Source organism: Daktulosphaira vitifoliae, unplaced genomic scaffold (assembly GCF_025091365.1).
Source record: "Daktulosphaira vitifoliae isolate Bord-2020 unplaced genomic scaffold, ASM2509136v1 Scaffold_2, whole genome shotgun sequence".
NCBI lineage: Eukaryota > Metazoa > Arthropoda > Insecta > Hemiptera > Phylloxeridae > Daktulosphaira > Daktulosphaira vitifoliae.
Window position 1 is genome coordinate 29,907,479 of NW_026099573.1, and position 14,578 is coordinate 29,922,056.

General features: G+C 27.0%; 3 protein-coding genes across 8 annotated transcripts in view; 1 reads left to right on the plus strand and 2 right to left on the minus strand.

The window, feature by feature from the left end:
* The window catches only part of LOC126897258 (cilia- and flagella-associated protein 91-like), a 12,264-nt gene extending 10,494 nt beyond the window's left edge, over positions 1-1,770 (minus strand). Inside the window, exons 1-2 of the mRNA XM_050670747.1 lie at positions 1,646-1,770; positions 1,418-1,586 (exon numbers count right to left, since the gene is read on the minus strand). Of these exons, the coding sequence (XP_050526704.1) occupies positions 1,418-1,586; positions 1,646-1,678 (202 nt within the window). The 5' untranslated portion in view covers positions 1,679-1,770. The remainder of the gene's footprint in view (positions 1-1,417; positions 1,587-1,645) is intronic.
* A 4,409-nt stretch (positions 1,771-6,179) lies between these two features.
* LOC126898110 (uncharacterized) lies at positions 6,180-8,985 on the plus strand. The gene is made up of 3 exons (XM_050672059.1): positions 6,180-6,503; positions 6,681-8,327; positions 8,393-8,985. Exons 1-3 carry the CDS (start codon positions 6,180-6,182, stop codon positions 8,456-8,458), a joined length of 2,037 nt encoding a protein of 678 aa, XP_050528016.1. The 3' UTR covers positions 8,459-8,985.
* Positions 8,986-10,994: 2,009 nt separating this feature from the next.
* Positions 10,995-14,578, minus strand: part of LOC126897225 (dynein axonemal heavy chain 7) — a 30,423-nt gene continuing 26,839 nt past the window's right edge. For 5 of the 6 annotated variants that reach the window (XM_050670644.1, XM_050670645.1, XM_050670649.1 and 2 more), the window contains 6 exons: positions 14,383-14,562; positions 14,050-14,328; positions 13,751-13,987; positions 13,181-13,681; positions 11,671-11,900; positions 10,995-11,378 (listed from right to left, as the gene is read on the minus strand). In XM_050670644.1, coding sequence (XP_050526601.1) covers positions 11,120-11,378; positions 11,671-11,900; positions 13,181-13,681; positions 13,751-13,987; positions 14,050-14,328; positions 14,383-14,562 — 1,686 coding nt within the window. In that variant the 3' untranslated portion in view covers positions 10,995-11,119. Of the gene's footprint in view, positions 11,379-11,670; positions 11,901-13,180; positions 13,682-13,750; positions 13,988-14,049; positions 14,329-14,382; positions 14,563-14,578 lie in introns of those variants that run through there. The other variant, XM_050670646.1, reaches the window with a different exon arrangement.

Genomic DNA, 14,578 nt, shown 5'->3' on the forward strand with positions numbered 1-14,578 from the left:
ATTTTGAAACTTTAAATGTTTATATCTAATAAGCTAATAAAGTTATATTAAAAATTCAAATGCCATTTACTATTAAATTAAAAACTCAAACATTTTATTAAATTAAAAATATGTGTTACCATTTAAAAAAACAAAGTTGACTCCCCTCCAAGGCATAAGGGATGAACTTAAAAATTATTACATAGTTAAAAATTCAAGAATAATGTGTAACTAAAAATAATAAAAAAAAAAATGTTTAAATTATTATTATTCTGCAAGTAATTGAGTGGGTTATGATAAAAAAATCACCCTGTACTGGACCCTACTATGCAATGTCTCCACTATGCTGCGACCCCACTGTGCTACCGTTTTGTTTAATTAAAAGAGATGGACATATTTTATTTAATACCATAAATAACTGTAAAACTTATAAGCCTGCAAAATATGCATTTATGTTAATTCTAAGAGATATGAATGTAAATTGATTGCAACCAAAAGCATATTTTTTGATGTACAATTCATATACTAGTTAAAACAAAAGATAATTTTTTTCTTTCTTTTATATTTTTTAATTTACTATAGTTAATTTACCTATGACTCATTATTGACTATGTTGAGTTTTATTTAAATTATTTACTACTAAATATATAATAAAACCATCAAGTATTAATGATATTTACTTAAATATATCCTTTTATACGCTAAAAAATAATTCAAAATTAATTAAATTAATTAAAAAACACAGAAAAATGTGCCCAGGAGATACATTTTTTGAAGTATGAATATTATTAACATATTAGCATTCTGTAGCAGATTATATAAAATCGAATTATTTAATCTGTAATAGAGTTAAAAAGACTGATCTAGGTAAATTAAATGTGATCAAAAAGTTTACCAATAAATATTACATTAAAGCAACACTTATTGACTCTCATGTATAACACGCATAACCAAATATTCGAAACAAAAATTATAGTAAAAGATGCTATTTAATAAATTTAATTCTTATATATAGTGTAACTGCATTGAGGCAGGTTCGAGTAACCAGTAAATCACAAAATGGACCATCTGGTTTTATCTTATCTGTGATAATAGTTTTTCAGTTACGCATCAAAGCTAGAACTAAGTCAAGGTTAACAAAATAAATTTAAATTTAAGAATACAGATTAATCTGTTTATCATAAACCACCCAATAACTCGCAGAATATAAAAAATATTATATTTTGATCTCGAAAAATTAGCTAGTAATACTTTTTAATTTCATCCCTTATATCTTAAAACTTTTTTCCCAGTGTAGACATATAGTTTTAATTTTTTTTAATTAATAAAAGTTTATTATTTATATTTTATAGCTTATATATTAAAATGATTAATTAATAATAATTAATCAAGTTTTTAATTTTATAATCAATATAATTTTAATAAAAATTTACATAACCTTTTTTAAGTTTTTTTTCTACTTCAGTGTATTTTTTATTTAACTTGTTTTTGACGCACATTTCTATTTTCGTTTTGCGAATTTGATAATTATCATTCAATTTCTGTAAGCGTGATTTCTCATAAAACTTTATATTAGTTAAATCTACAGCAATTTCATAATCTTCACACTAAATAAATTATTATTTTATAACAATTACAAAAATAATTAAGATAAATCAAAATATACCTCTTTTAAAATGTTTTTTTTAGATTTTTCCATTGTTTTTTCTTTTAGAGGGTGTGTTTTAGCATGGTTTATTTTTAATTTGTTTTCTCTAGAAATATCTGAAAATGATGTGTTAATTTTAATGTAATATTATTGTTATCACTTATAAAATTAGAATATTATATTATGTTATCTTTTATACATGTATGTCATATATTATGAATTCACAAGATCACCAATACAGAGTTCCCTTATTTAAGATAATATAATCAATAAACTAGGGAATTAAAACTGATTATTGTACAGATTCAAAGTAACCCTTATAAGTTTATAAAGTTTCCAAGATCACACTAGGGATCGCTACACGACCCTCGTCTACTATAAAAACCCATTTTTTTCTTATTAAAACCAGTTTTATTCGATGATTTCAAAATACACAAAATCTGCGACACTCTACTCAAAATTCTTACTCTCTGGAACTTAGTTTTTTTGCTATTTAATTTGGACTTTAAATTGGACTAAATAATGATGTTTTATTTTTTTTATTTTATCATGGAAATAAATATTAATTAATATTTTAGACCTCAAACATTCTAAAATTATTTTATTTTTATAATAAACCCAAATCAACTTTAACTATTCATTTAATGGTAAATATTTATTATGAGTTAAAGGTTACAATTATTTCAGATTTAAACTAATTTAATAATATTGTTATTTGACCAAGTGTATTGCAACTTTATACTTACTGGGTAGCTAGTCATTGAGTTTAATGTCTTTGTTCTAACGGACATCGTACCGGAAGACAGCACAGAGAAACTTATGAATATATTTTTTTTTATTGTTTAATTTTTGTCTTGGTGATTATTGTGCCGCATCCTTTCAAGGCGCTAGCGCCGGGACACATTGGTCCACCACAATTCCGCCTTGATAAATCTTTTACACAGATATTAGTATATTTAAATCTTCTTTTGGTCAGGCCAGAGGAATATTTGAAAAATATTTCAATAATATATACTCTCACAAAAGTATACTTATTCAACAGAATCAAATAAGGGTACATTATTGAATTATATTTATAATAAAAACATAGAATGTGTAGAATCTCTTACATATAAATAAACAGTCATAGATTTTGTGTAACGGTTTCGTATTATTTATAATTAAACGTTATTTTTGGAACGGTCATATTAACTGTATAACGCGTAGTGTATAACGTGCGAAACACAGTGTGAATTCATAATTAACATTGGATTGTTTGAAATAATCGTTACATTACATGGGACACGAGGTAAGTACACATTTAAATTTTTGTTTTCAAACCAATATTTTTATTTTATCTTTTCTTTTTGGGTTATTACATTAAACTCTATACACAGCACTAAGAAATGTCAAGAAATAACAATAACAACTTAATTAGATAATTTTTTTAATATATGAAATTATTAAGATTAAGCTTGTAAAATTTCAATGTTGGTTTGATTGGCATAAGGGATAAATCAAATAACTTAAAATAATTCTCAATACTTTTATTTTGCAATATTTACTCATATAGAGGTTCGTGATAGCAAAATTGTACAGTTTCACATAGACTTTAAAAGAAATTATATTAAATATAAATTTATTTTTTCTAAAATAATTTTGCCACCGTTCCTCGTAAATAGTGAAAACCCTCCCAAAAATTACAATTTTTAAAACCGGTAAATTTTGACATTTTTTGAACTTTTTTTTCTAAAAATTGCCATAACTTTTTGAAAAATGAAAATAATAATTTTTTATATTGAAACCATAGATATTATTTTTTCATTTGATATGAATTTTTTGAAAATCTGACCATTTATCTGCCCACAGAGGGGGATTAAAAACAGAAACTTATACTCAAAAATTTAACTTTTTCAACTTAAGTTCCGAAAATACTCCGAGCTTCAAACATGTTAAAATAAAGATAATGTTAGACACTGTGCCGCGACCCCACTATGCTTACCGTTTTATATTATTGCTTTGTTCAGAAATAATTATTTTTTGACTTAAAGACTAATGTTTTAGGTTTATTTCATATCTTTAAAATGGTATCAAAATTATATTATTCAATAGCATTATTAATATTTTATAAATTAAGGTTAGAAAATGATTCAACTAAGTAAATAACAGTCTGACAGCAACTTTGAACTAGTATTTAATTTAAGTTAACAATTAAAATAAAGACTGGAGGTGATGTATGGTTTATGTTATTTTTATCATTATGCATCAATCTGCCACATTTCTCCTCACACGAGTATAATAATATACTCGTCAAAAAAAGAACATTTATTGAAATTAAATATTAATAGATTAAAAAATTCACTTGAATTTTTTCCATATTAATTATTTATTTTCCAAAAGATTTATTTTAAATTATGTACATAATTAATGAATATATACTTGACAACCATACCTATTGCGTCGTGTTATCGTAATATCTAGCGTGATAAATGATAAATCTTAGAAGTCTTAAAATTGAAATTGTGACTTGGAGTCATGATAACAAGTTTTAATATCATCAAAGTACAAAGTTATGAAATTTATTAATAAAACTCATATTGATTTATGAATTTTGTTAAAAAATATTGTTTCTATAGTGTTTGAAAATAGATAATATTTACATATCTACCTATTAGACACTAAATAAATTAATTGTTTAATAATATACGTTATCTTATTATTTAATAAAACAAGGAAAAAATTGTCAACACTTTAAAAACTATTTAATAATCAATAATTTTCAATTTCTTCTTTTTATTTTTTTAATAAAAGATCTTGGTAACATTACTCTCAAAAAATTATTTTCGAAAATCAGTATTTTTATTTAGCACCCATAGTGCCAACGAGATTTTGTTATGATTTTCTCATTGGTGATGTCTGGTCTTAAGTCCAAGCCGGTCATAATACCTGTCCCATCCATCACTGGCCTAGCCAAGAATCATCTTGTGAAAGAAGGCCACCATCCTTTCTAGCATGTTAAATTTCGGGATATAGATGGTTATAAAATAATGGTGTGTTTAAAAATATATACTCTGTTTTGTTTGTGAACGGGTCACATAAAATTAATTAAAATATTTGCATAGTTTTATACGTATATAATTATTATTGTTATTGAAAAACATATTTTCACACAATGATTTTTTTTTTTAGTAAACTATTTAATTTTGTAATAATTATTTGATGATATGTAAATTATTATTCTATAAAACCATTAGGTAGTTAAAAAATCTTGAAAATGTGCATTAATTATATGTATGTAATTTATACAGCTCGTATAACTTCACTTGATCTTCTAGTGTCGATAATCGCAGTAAGTTTATTTAGAACTAGGAGGTAGATTTTTAATAAATAAAAATATGTAATTGACATTGTTTTGTTTTAATAACAAATTAAATACTTTATAATTAATCCAAGGTCACATTTGTCATGACATCTCTTGATATTGTATTAATTTATTTATATACAAACCCTTAAATGATTAATTTTTGTATTATTATAATGTATTATTTTCTTCAATAAGAGTTCTGTAACAAATTAAAAATTACGTAGTCATTTTCCTAAAGAGTTATATTATTATCATTATTACCTATATATATTAGGCTGGTCCTTATTTTTCAACTTTATAATAAATTGTGCGGCACCCCCTAATTTTGTTTATTTTTAGATAATAATGATTTTTGTTGAGTTTCGTAAGATTTACTTACCCCCTTCGGGTGCCGAATGAAGGTTGAAAATCCACTGAATAGGGTGGTTTTTTAGTTTTCGGCTAATATCTCAACAACAAAAGCTCAAAACGAAAAATTGTATAGAATAAAAATTATAGACCTTAATATTTTCTATATAAATTGTATCTTTACAAATTCTCGTAGGTTGATTTTTTTCCTCGCCAGGACGAAAACAAAAAAATATTTGAATAGTTCGGTACATCAAACAATTATAAAAGTATTTACGTTTACAGGGACAACTGATTATAATATATACAAAATAAATCATAAAAAGATTATAAAATATACTCTATAATATAAGTTTAAAAAAATGCATTTTATAAATAAGCATACTAAGGTGTCAATGAAAGTACTAGTTTTTCTTTACATAATTGACATTTAAACATGTTGTGAATATCTAGTTTATTTATTGCTGAAATTTTCCAATTTTTTGTCACTAAGCAAGATTATTGTGTTCATTGTTGCACTTTAGACCTTTTACATTATTTGATAATGATCACAATAACTGGAAAATTTTGATAAGTTTGGCTACTTTAGTAATACGATCAATTTATTATCTAATCATTCGCCACTTTTATTTACAACTTGTTTTTTTTACTCGTTTGTTCCGCGGTTCATGCGTTTTGGTATTGTTTAGTGTTTTTTATTTATTCATTTATTCAGCTTAATTAATTTTTTTGAGATATTTGAAAATGACGCGAGAATTTATTTATTTAATTGGCCCAACTAATATTCAAATTCTTGGCAGCAAATTACCCTCCATAGGTGACTGTATGTGTGTATTATTTTCTAACATGCGTTTTGCCAAAATGACGTTGTCTGAAAGTTGTCTACTAGTAATAGAGGAATGTTTAATTTTTTGGAGAAAAGCACGGATTCCAACAAAAGATAAATCACACTGTGTAAAAAAGTTGAAAAAGGAATATGACGCTTGGAGGGCACTGGAAAAAAGTAAAAACCATGGAAGCGAACATCAAAAAAATAAAGAAAAAAATTATATAGAAAGTCTAAATAATCTTTTCGATATTGCTCATCAAGATGCACTAAATATAATAAGTATTGCAGAAGATAGAAAATTTTTGCTCTCACAGAGACTCCCCGGACGCCCCGGTTGTATGCTTGGTGTAGATATGGTTCTTGATGCTAAAGAAAAAAGAAAAGAAAAAAAAATTGAAAAAAAATTGAATAAAAAAAGAAAACATGAATCAGAAGTCTTAAAGTTATTCTCAGGTAATTTAAGATATAACATAATTAAAATATTCAAATTAGATACACGTGATTTTTAATTTTATTTATTGGTATCGTTTTAGTTGAAACACTGTCAGATAGGTCTTACTGACCTAAGTTCGGAGGAGTTGAACAATGAAAACCTGATTTTAGAAGAACCTCAACCAGGTCCTTCTGGTACAAATAGAGGCACAATTCAGTTAATTACACCTAGATTATCAGCTGCATTAGACAAATGCAAAATTAGCGACCGTGATGCCGTTCATATACTATCTGCGTGCCTTGATAGTTTATCCATCGATCAAAATAATTACATTTTAAATAGAACATCCATTAAAAATATTCGGCAACATTTTCGGAAGGAAAGCGCAGATAAGGTAAAGTCTGATTTTTTAAACAAAAAAGTTAATTTTGTGGTAGTTCACTGGGATGGTAAATTACTACCCGATTTGACTGGTCAAGACAAAGTAGATCGTCTACCAGTAATTATAACTAGCCCTGATTTAGAGCAGTTACTTGGTGTCCCTCAAATACCATCTGGAACAGGGCTAGAAATATCATCTGCAGTATATGATAACCTTGCAAAGTGGTCTTTATTGGACAAAGTTCAAGCATTTGTATTCGATACAACAGCATCGAATACTGGGCGTATAAACGGGGCTTGTACACTTTTAGAACAAAAGTTAGATAGGGATATTTTATATCTTGCATGCCGCCACCATGTTTACGAGTTGCTTCTCCAAACTGCAATTGCTGAAACGAAACTTCATGTATCATCAGGCCCAGATATTGCCCTATTTAAAAGATTTAAAAGTACTTGGAATAATATTAATACTAAGAATATTAGCATTTGGAATACAAATAAAAATTTGGAAAATATTGTATCTCCTAAACGCGAAAACATTTTATTATTTTGTCAGGAGGCGATTTTGAAAAAACATCCTAGAAATGACTATAAAGAGTTTTTAGAGCTTGTAATTATAATTCTAGGAGGATCACCACCAGGAGGTATTATTATTAGGCAACCTGGGGCTTATCATCAAGCAAGATGGATGGCTAAAGGCATTTATTGTTTGAAAATTTTTTTACTTCAACAAGAATTCAAATTATCCAAGTCGGAAGAGACTGCAATATGCAGAATATGTGCATTTATTATAAAAATTTATATAAGGCCGTGGTCTATGGCTGACCAATCATGTGAAGCGCCACTAAACGATATGCACTTAATAAGGACTCTATATGAATATAAAAATGATGATAAAATTATTGCAGATTCGTGTTTAAAAAAATTTTTAAATCATTTGTGGTACTTTAATCAAGAATGTATTGTTTTTTCAATATTTGATAATAGAGTTTCGTTAGAAACCCGAAATAAAATGGCAAAAATTATTTTAAATAATTTATCTACTTACCCATCAGATCAAAGCGATTTTGGTCCAAAAAAATATTTTTTAAAAATAGATAATGTGGAGACGTTTCTGAAACAAGAGTTTTTTACAGATATGCTTGAACAAAGTTCGGGATATTTTTTTATAAGATTTAATATCGATACAGAATTTTTGAAATTAGACTCCTCGAATTGGGAAGGTGATAAGTATTACCAAGAAGCGAAAAAAATAGTTAAATCAATCCGTGTTGTAAATGACACTGCTGAAAGGGGTGTGAAATTGATGGAGGAGTTCAATGATAAACTAACGAAAAATGAAGCACAAAAACAATTTATACTTCAAGTAAATTGCAATAAAATATATAGAACGGATTGCTAAATTACTAATTTATACTTAACATGTTTTAGGTCGTTCAGAAATATCGAAAAGTTTTTCCAGATCACAAAAAAAAATCGATGACAGCAACATTCTAATTTAAATGTCAATTATGTAAAGAAAAACTAGTACTTTCATTGACACCTTAGTATGCTTATTTATAAAATGCATTTTTTTAAACTTATATTATAGAGTATATTTTATAATCTTTTTATGATTTATTTTGTATATATTATAATCAGTTGTCCCTGTAAACGTAAATACTTTTATAATTGTTTGATGTACCGAACTATTCAAATATTTTTTTGTTTTTGTCCTGGCGAGGAAAAAAATCAACCTACGAGAATTTGTAAAGATACAATTTATATAGAAAATATTAAGGTCTATAATTTTTATTCTATACAATTTTTCGTTTTGAGCTTTTGTTGTTGAGATATTAGCCGAAAACTAAAAAACCACCCTATTCAGTGGATTTTCAACCTTCATTCGGCACCCGAAGGGGGTAAGTAAATCTTACGAAACTCAACAAAAATCATTATTATCTAAAAATAAACAAAATTAGGGGGTGCCGCTATGTTTTGTTCAATTTTTTTTTTTAGCCTTAGTAGATAAAGACCAGCCTAATATATATATTTTAACTGAGAGTTAAATAGAATCTATTTAATTTTTGAAGATCTAAAAATTAACTTTTAAGTATAACAACCACAAAAGCGTGTTAGTTTTCGAAAATGTCAAAATTATTTACATAACAATTACTCCGTTTTCACATTTATCCAGATAAACGCATCGCTTGAGTTACAAAAATAAATTTTTAGTCTCGAGATTCCATTAGATAGTAAATCTATTCATTTTCAAATGAATAATGTTTAATATTAAGAGATTAAAATTTAATAGATTGGGATAAACAATTTTTTGACGAATGTATCAATACTGCCGTTATTGAATGTTACAAAGTTTTGAGAAATATAATTCTAAGAAACATACCTCAGTATTATATCAGAAAAAAAATGTCCATCGTGGTTTAGTGTTGAACTTATATTTTAACTGAAATATGATTTAAAAAAAGTGTAACTCATAAAAATTATAAATTATTAATAAATTTAATTTAAAAGCTAAAATTAAAAATGTATGACTAAAATTTTTTAAAAATTTCAGATTTAAAAAAAAAAAACTCTCATAGCTGCCATCTTTTATCAATTTAGACTTGTTTTTAAAATTTTAGGATTGCCCACAGACACACGAGAAGTACCCTGAAAATTTTATTGATATCCGTTTGTTTTATGACTGAGTTATGGTCTCTTTTTTAAGCCCACGTGCATAGTTTTTATTCGAACACCGTTTTATTTCGTTCGTTTTCATCATTCTCATTGCAATTTTATGTATACTTTATTTTTAGTTTACTGACAAACAAATAAAACCGTATTTAGAAATTATATTTTTGTCCCTGTGGATAAGGGATAAGAATACTTCCCCGGCCCCTCTGCCAGTCGTAAGAGGCGACTAATGAGGTTGTATCAGATCGACAGCCGACGTAAAAATCTTTTGTCAAAAAAGTATGAGGAATCCTGAATAGAACTTAGGCGGATTGTCCCATCTCAGATGTACGCAGGGACAACAGAAAGTAGTTAAAAATGGAGAAGGCCTAAGGAATAAAGTGTTTGATACCAGCCGGACAACTTGCGCGGTAGCTGTTTCACCAGTCATGTGTATAGATCTTCCCAACGCTTGTAGTGTCAACGGTGTAGGGACATCACAACTTTACTCTAGGCTGGACTCGTGTATAAGGGAGAAAGATAGATACAAAGTAAGAATAGGTACTTGGAATGTTGGAACATTAACTTATAAAGTAGAGAATTAGTAGAAGTATTGATGAGGAGAAAAGTTAACATTTGTTGTGTGCAGAAAACTATGTGGAAAGGAGAGAAATCAAGGGAAATAGTTTAATTTATTCTTTTTGATATTTACTCATTTTAATGTGGTTACTTTATTATTGTTGTACTTTTCTGTGCAAAACACATATCATGCATAGAGGGTACACCAACTGGAATCTGTGACCATTCTGAAAAAATGACTATAACCCCAAACTATATTAATTATTATTATTACATGAGTTAATTTTGAACTTACATAGCATGTATCAATTTTATTAAGATTCATTATTTTGTTGAAATTCCTAATAATTTATAGTTATATTCAAAGAAGCTAAATGTTATATTGTTATATTTTAAATAAATATTTGGTTAAAATTCAGAGTTTAATGTTTTTGTATCAAATACAAAAATAATAAATTTTTTTAAATTTTTTGATTAATATTTCTCGTAACAAATATTCACCTGACTTAATTTTTTTTAAATACTTTTAAAATGGATTTGTTTGTCAGCTAAATGTGATTCAATTCTGTTTAAATCGGGTTTTACGTAGGTCTATTCCATAAATTTTTTGAAAATATTTGTAGTCATTTTAAAAGATTTATTCATATATTTATTTTAATAATCACAAGAAGTCAACCTTCAGACAATAGTTATTTTGTGACCTGTAGATTTTGTAATTTTGATAATCTAAATACCAACTAGTCCATTAATTAACGATTGCTCCTCTCTTTCTTAAAAAGAAGGACAATAGAAAAATTGAAAATAGAATAGAAAAATATTTATAAACTATTTTTAAGAAAAATTATAACAAAATTGCATAATTAAATTGCACAAAAAAACTATTTACAGTAAGGAAAAATATACAAAATGGATAGAAATGAGATTATATTAATCATTTAATTGGCATAATAATGCTACCCCACGATAGATCCAGTGTGAAGCACTTTTATCAGTATTTAACAACATTGGTAAAACATAATTTGTTGAATGACCAGTGGTAGATAGTATGCCTTTTCTTTCTGATGTTTTATAAATAGGACAAACATATCTATAATTTTCCACCAACTCATTTTTTCTAATAGGAATAAACCATACTAAAGGTAAAATATCCGTTAAAATTTTTGGATATTGTTCTTCAAGCACCATTCTAAAAGAAAATTAAAGTAATTTAAGTAAATAAAATATTATAACATATAATTCATTTTAAAGATTGTGAACCTAAATTGATTCATAATCGATTTGAGCATTAAAAATTGCTAATGTAAATTAAAATTATTACAAATGCAAAAGGATTTGATAAAAAGGATTGGAAATATTAATAGTTATGGAGTAAACAATATGAATATATTATACTAATAAAATAAAATTTCTATCAAATGGAGTAAACATGGACGAAAATATGCCCATGTTAGCTAATTATAATAAATTTTTGTTAATACTTGGATCTATCCCATCTTGCACCATCTAAAAATAATCCGTAGCAGTAAACTCCATCTTCAGGTACTTTATTTATCCTGTCTGTTTTCTGAACTTGAAAATCAAAACATAATTGATCTATTGGAATTTGATACCGTCGAGCAAAATTTTGCATGGTACCCGTTAAAAATGCTTGAGTGAAAAAAAATCCACTCAACCAAAAATTATTTGGTTTACCATTCTCATACCAATTCTGTAATAAATTTGGTTTAAATATTTTTGATATTAAAAAAGACTATTTAATGATATTAGTAAAGTAATGGAGTGTACTATGGAAAACAGTCTAAATATTATTACTAGGTTAGTTTTATAAAAAGCTATGATAAGAGGGTACTAATGAGCGATGATGTGAAAAAAGGTGAAAAGTATATTTTAAAAAATTGCAGAATGAAGAGTATCCAAGAGAAACATTAGAGGATATTTTATGGAAAAAAAGACTGGTATATTTAATTGGTGAGAGATATGGGATTTTGTGGAGAACATGAGGTAAGTAAAATGAGGAGTTCAGCGACAATAGGCGAGGACGTGATAGGAGAAGTGTAAAGTTTCAAGTATTTAGGATCAGTTATGCAAAAGAGTGGTGGTATTGACAAGGATGTAAGACACAGGATTAAGTGAGGGTGGTTGAAGTGGAGAGAAGCGTCTGGTGTCTTATGCGATAAAAGAATTCCAATGAGGCTGAAAGGTAAATTCTACAAGACTGTAGTGAGGCCAGCTATGATGTAACTATGTTTAGGATAAGGGTGACCTGGGAGTTGAGAAATGGCGAAGAAAAAGAAGATAAATGGGACATAATGTGTACAATTGAAAACATCAGATACTATTTTGTTCTGAAGTTGAGCTATACTTTTTCCTATTAGTTGTAGCTATTGGGTTACTACACGTCAACATTAACGGTAGAAAAAAGACATTGGTAAACTACTTAAATAATCATTTGTCTGCTACATAAATCTAATCTTTATAATAAACTGATATTGACCAACTTAACAATTGAAAAATAAAACTATAATAATATACAATCTTAAACTCTAAAAATAATTTAAAACTAAAAAAAATATTATAAATAGTAAAATGGCTTTCCGAGATATGAAAGTGGAAGATTTTACTAAAAACTAGAGCTTATCAGCAACTAGTATGATCATTGCAATTTACATTACGCGTTTGTTTAAAATTTTTTTGTGTTATCTACAAAAATGGAAATTAGTAACATTTAGTAAAAATCTAGTTATCTCTTATTTAAACTAGTGATCAAATTAATTAATTATTGGGTAAATTCCAAAAAAGTAAACTTATTTTGTTTATAAATCAAATTTACAAGAAATATTTAACCTAAGAAATTAAAAGGACAAGCTTTTCAAATTAGCAAAAAATGAAAAGAAATTTGTATCTTTTTTATCCTCTTGAAGCTTATGTTATTTCAATGTGTAGAGTTCATATATAGTTTGTTATTAAAATAATAAATGATATATTTACTTGAAAAAATTGTAGTCTCTCCAATAAGTTTTTAACATAGCCTGCTAATGATTTTAAACTTGGATATGAATATTTAGACCATAACATTGGATATTTGGAAATTGCTAATGATGAAGCCATAGTTTCTAATTCAGGTGTCATTACAATGGCACCCTTAATAGCTTTCGAAAGATCGTGCAAGCTTTTGCGAACTACAGATAAAAGTGTATTAAAGCGTTCCATTTCTTGAATAAGAACTGTATTCATTGACTCCTTATACATAACTGGATATTTATTTCCAGCAGTCTCTATGTCAAAATTTTCAGGGAGCTTCGATAATATATCCATTATAATTGCCATCAATAAATTATCCATAGAATCATTTTCATCTGCACCACTAACGCCAGTTTCAGTCACTGACATTAATGAATTAAAAAGTTGCATCGAAGTTTGTAAATCTTGGGTAATACCTGAATTCATATGTAGTCCAAAAACTTCTGGATTAGGAGTTTTGGGAATTTCCTAGTTTTACCAATTAAAAATAATTTTTAAAATAATGTTTTATATGTTAAATTATATATTTTTCTTAACCTCAATTTTTTTAATAAAATCATGATAGTTATTTCGAAAAGGTATGCCATATTTGGTGCTCAAAGGGCAAAACAGATAATTAGGATCTGCGACAACTTCAGGACAACAAAAAATATTTAATATAGTTTTCATAGTTCGTCTATCCCAATCGTCAGTTACCCGGCCACCATAATTACACTCTCCTATTAAATATGTTATTGCATCGAATGGAATATCCTCAAATTCATTTATGTACATCTATTAAGTTCATTAACAATAATATTATCATACATATATGATATTTTAAGTATCTTTTTTACTTGAAGTTGCAGTATTGAAATATTATAATCTGATTCATTGAAGCCATATGGTATATTCCAACCAATAGCTCCAAATTTTTTTCTTTCTTGTACTACAGCGTGGAAGAATGTAATACCATAGAGCAATTTAGTAAATGGTCGTTCTTTACTTGGACAACCTTCAAAAAATTCTTGATTTTTAACAGGGTGTGATTGGTAGTTTCGAAGCATATTTGCTTGTAATCCCATAGGAGGTTCATTAGTCATTTTTACACCATTTTCAAGAACAGATACTGGAAACTAAAAAAATAAATACAGAACTTTATATGTCATGAATTAATTTTAAAAAATTACTTGTGCTGATGGATAACTAGTTAACCATAGTCTAAATGCACTATTTGTATTAGACATATTTAATGAATTACAAATTAATTCCAATTTCCCCATCCATGAAGTAGCTAGATGACAATTTTGTAAACAAACCCAACCACCAGTTTGCTGTGCGTCTTCAATTAAAGCTGCAGCGATTGGTCCCTAATATTTTAATTTT

What these genes read in the sequence shown, in the direction of transcription:
- LOC126898110 (XM_050672059.1), top strand. Translation starts at nt 6,180, where the DNA reads ATGACGTTGTCTGAAAGTTGTCTACTAGTAATAGAGGAATGTTTAATT. An exon ending in GTATGCTTGGTGTAGATATG is followed by an intron (nt 6,504 to 6,680) that starts GTTCTTGATGCT and finishes GTATCGTTTTAG; the next exon opens with TTGAAACACTGTCAGATAGG. An exon ending in AAAAACAATTTATACTTCAA is followed by an intron (nt 8,328 to 8,392) that starts GTAAATTGCAAT and finishes AACATGTTTTAG; the next exon opens with GTCGTTCAGAAATATCGAAA.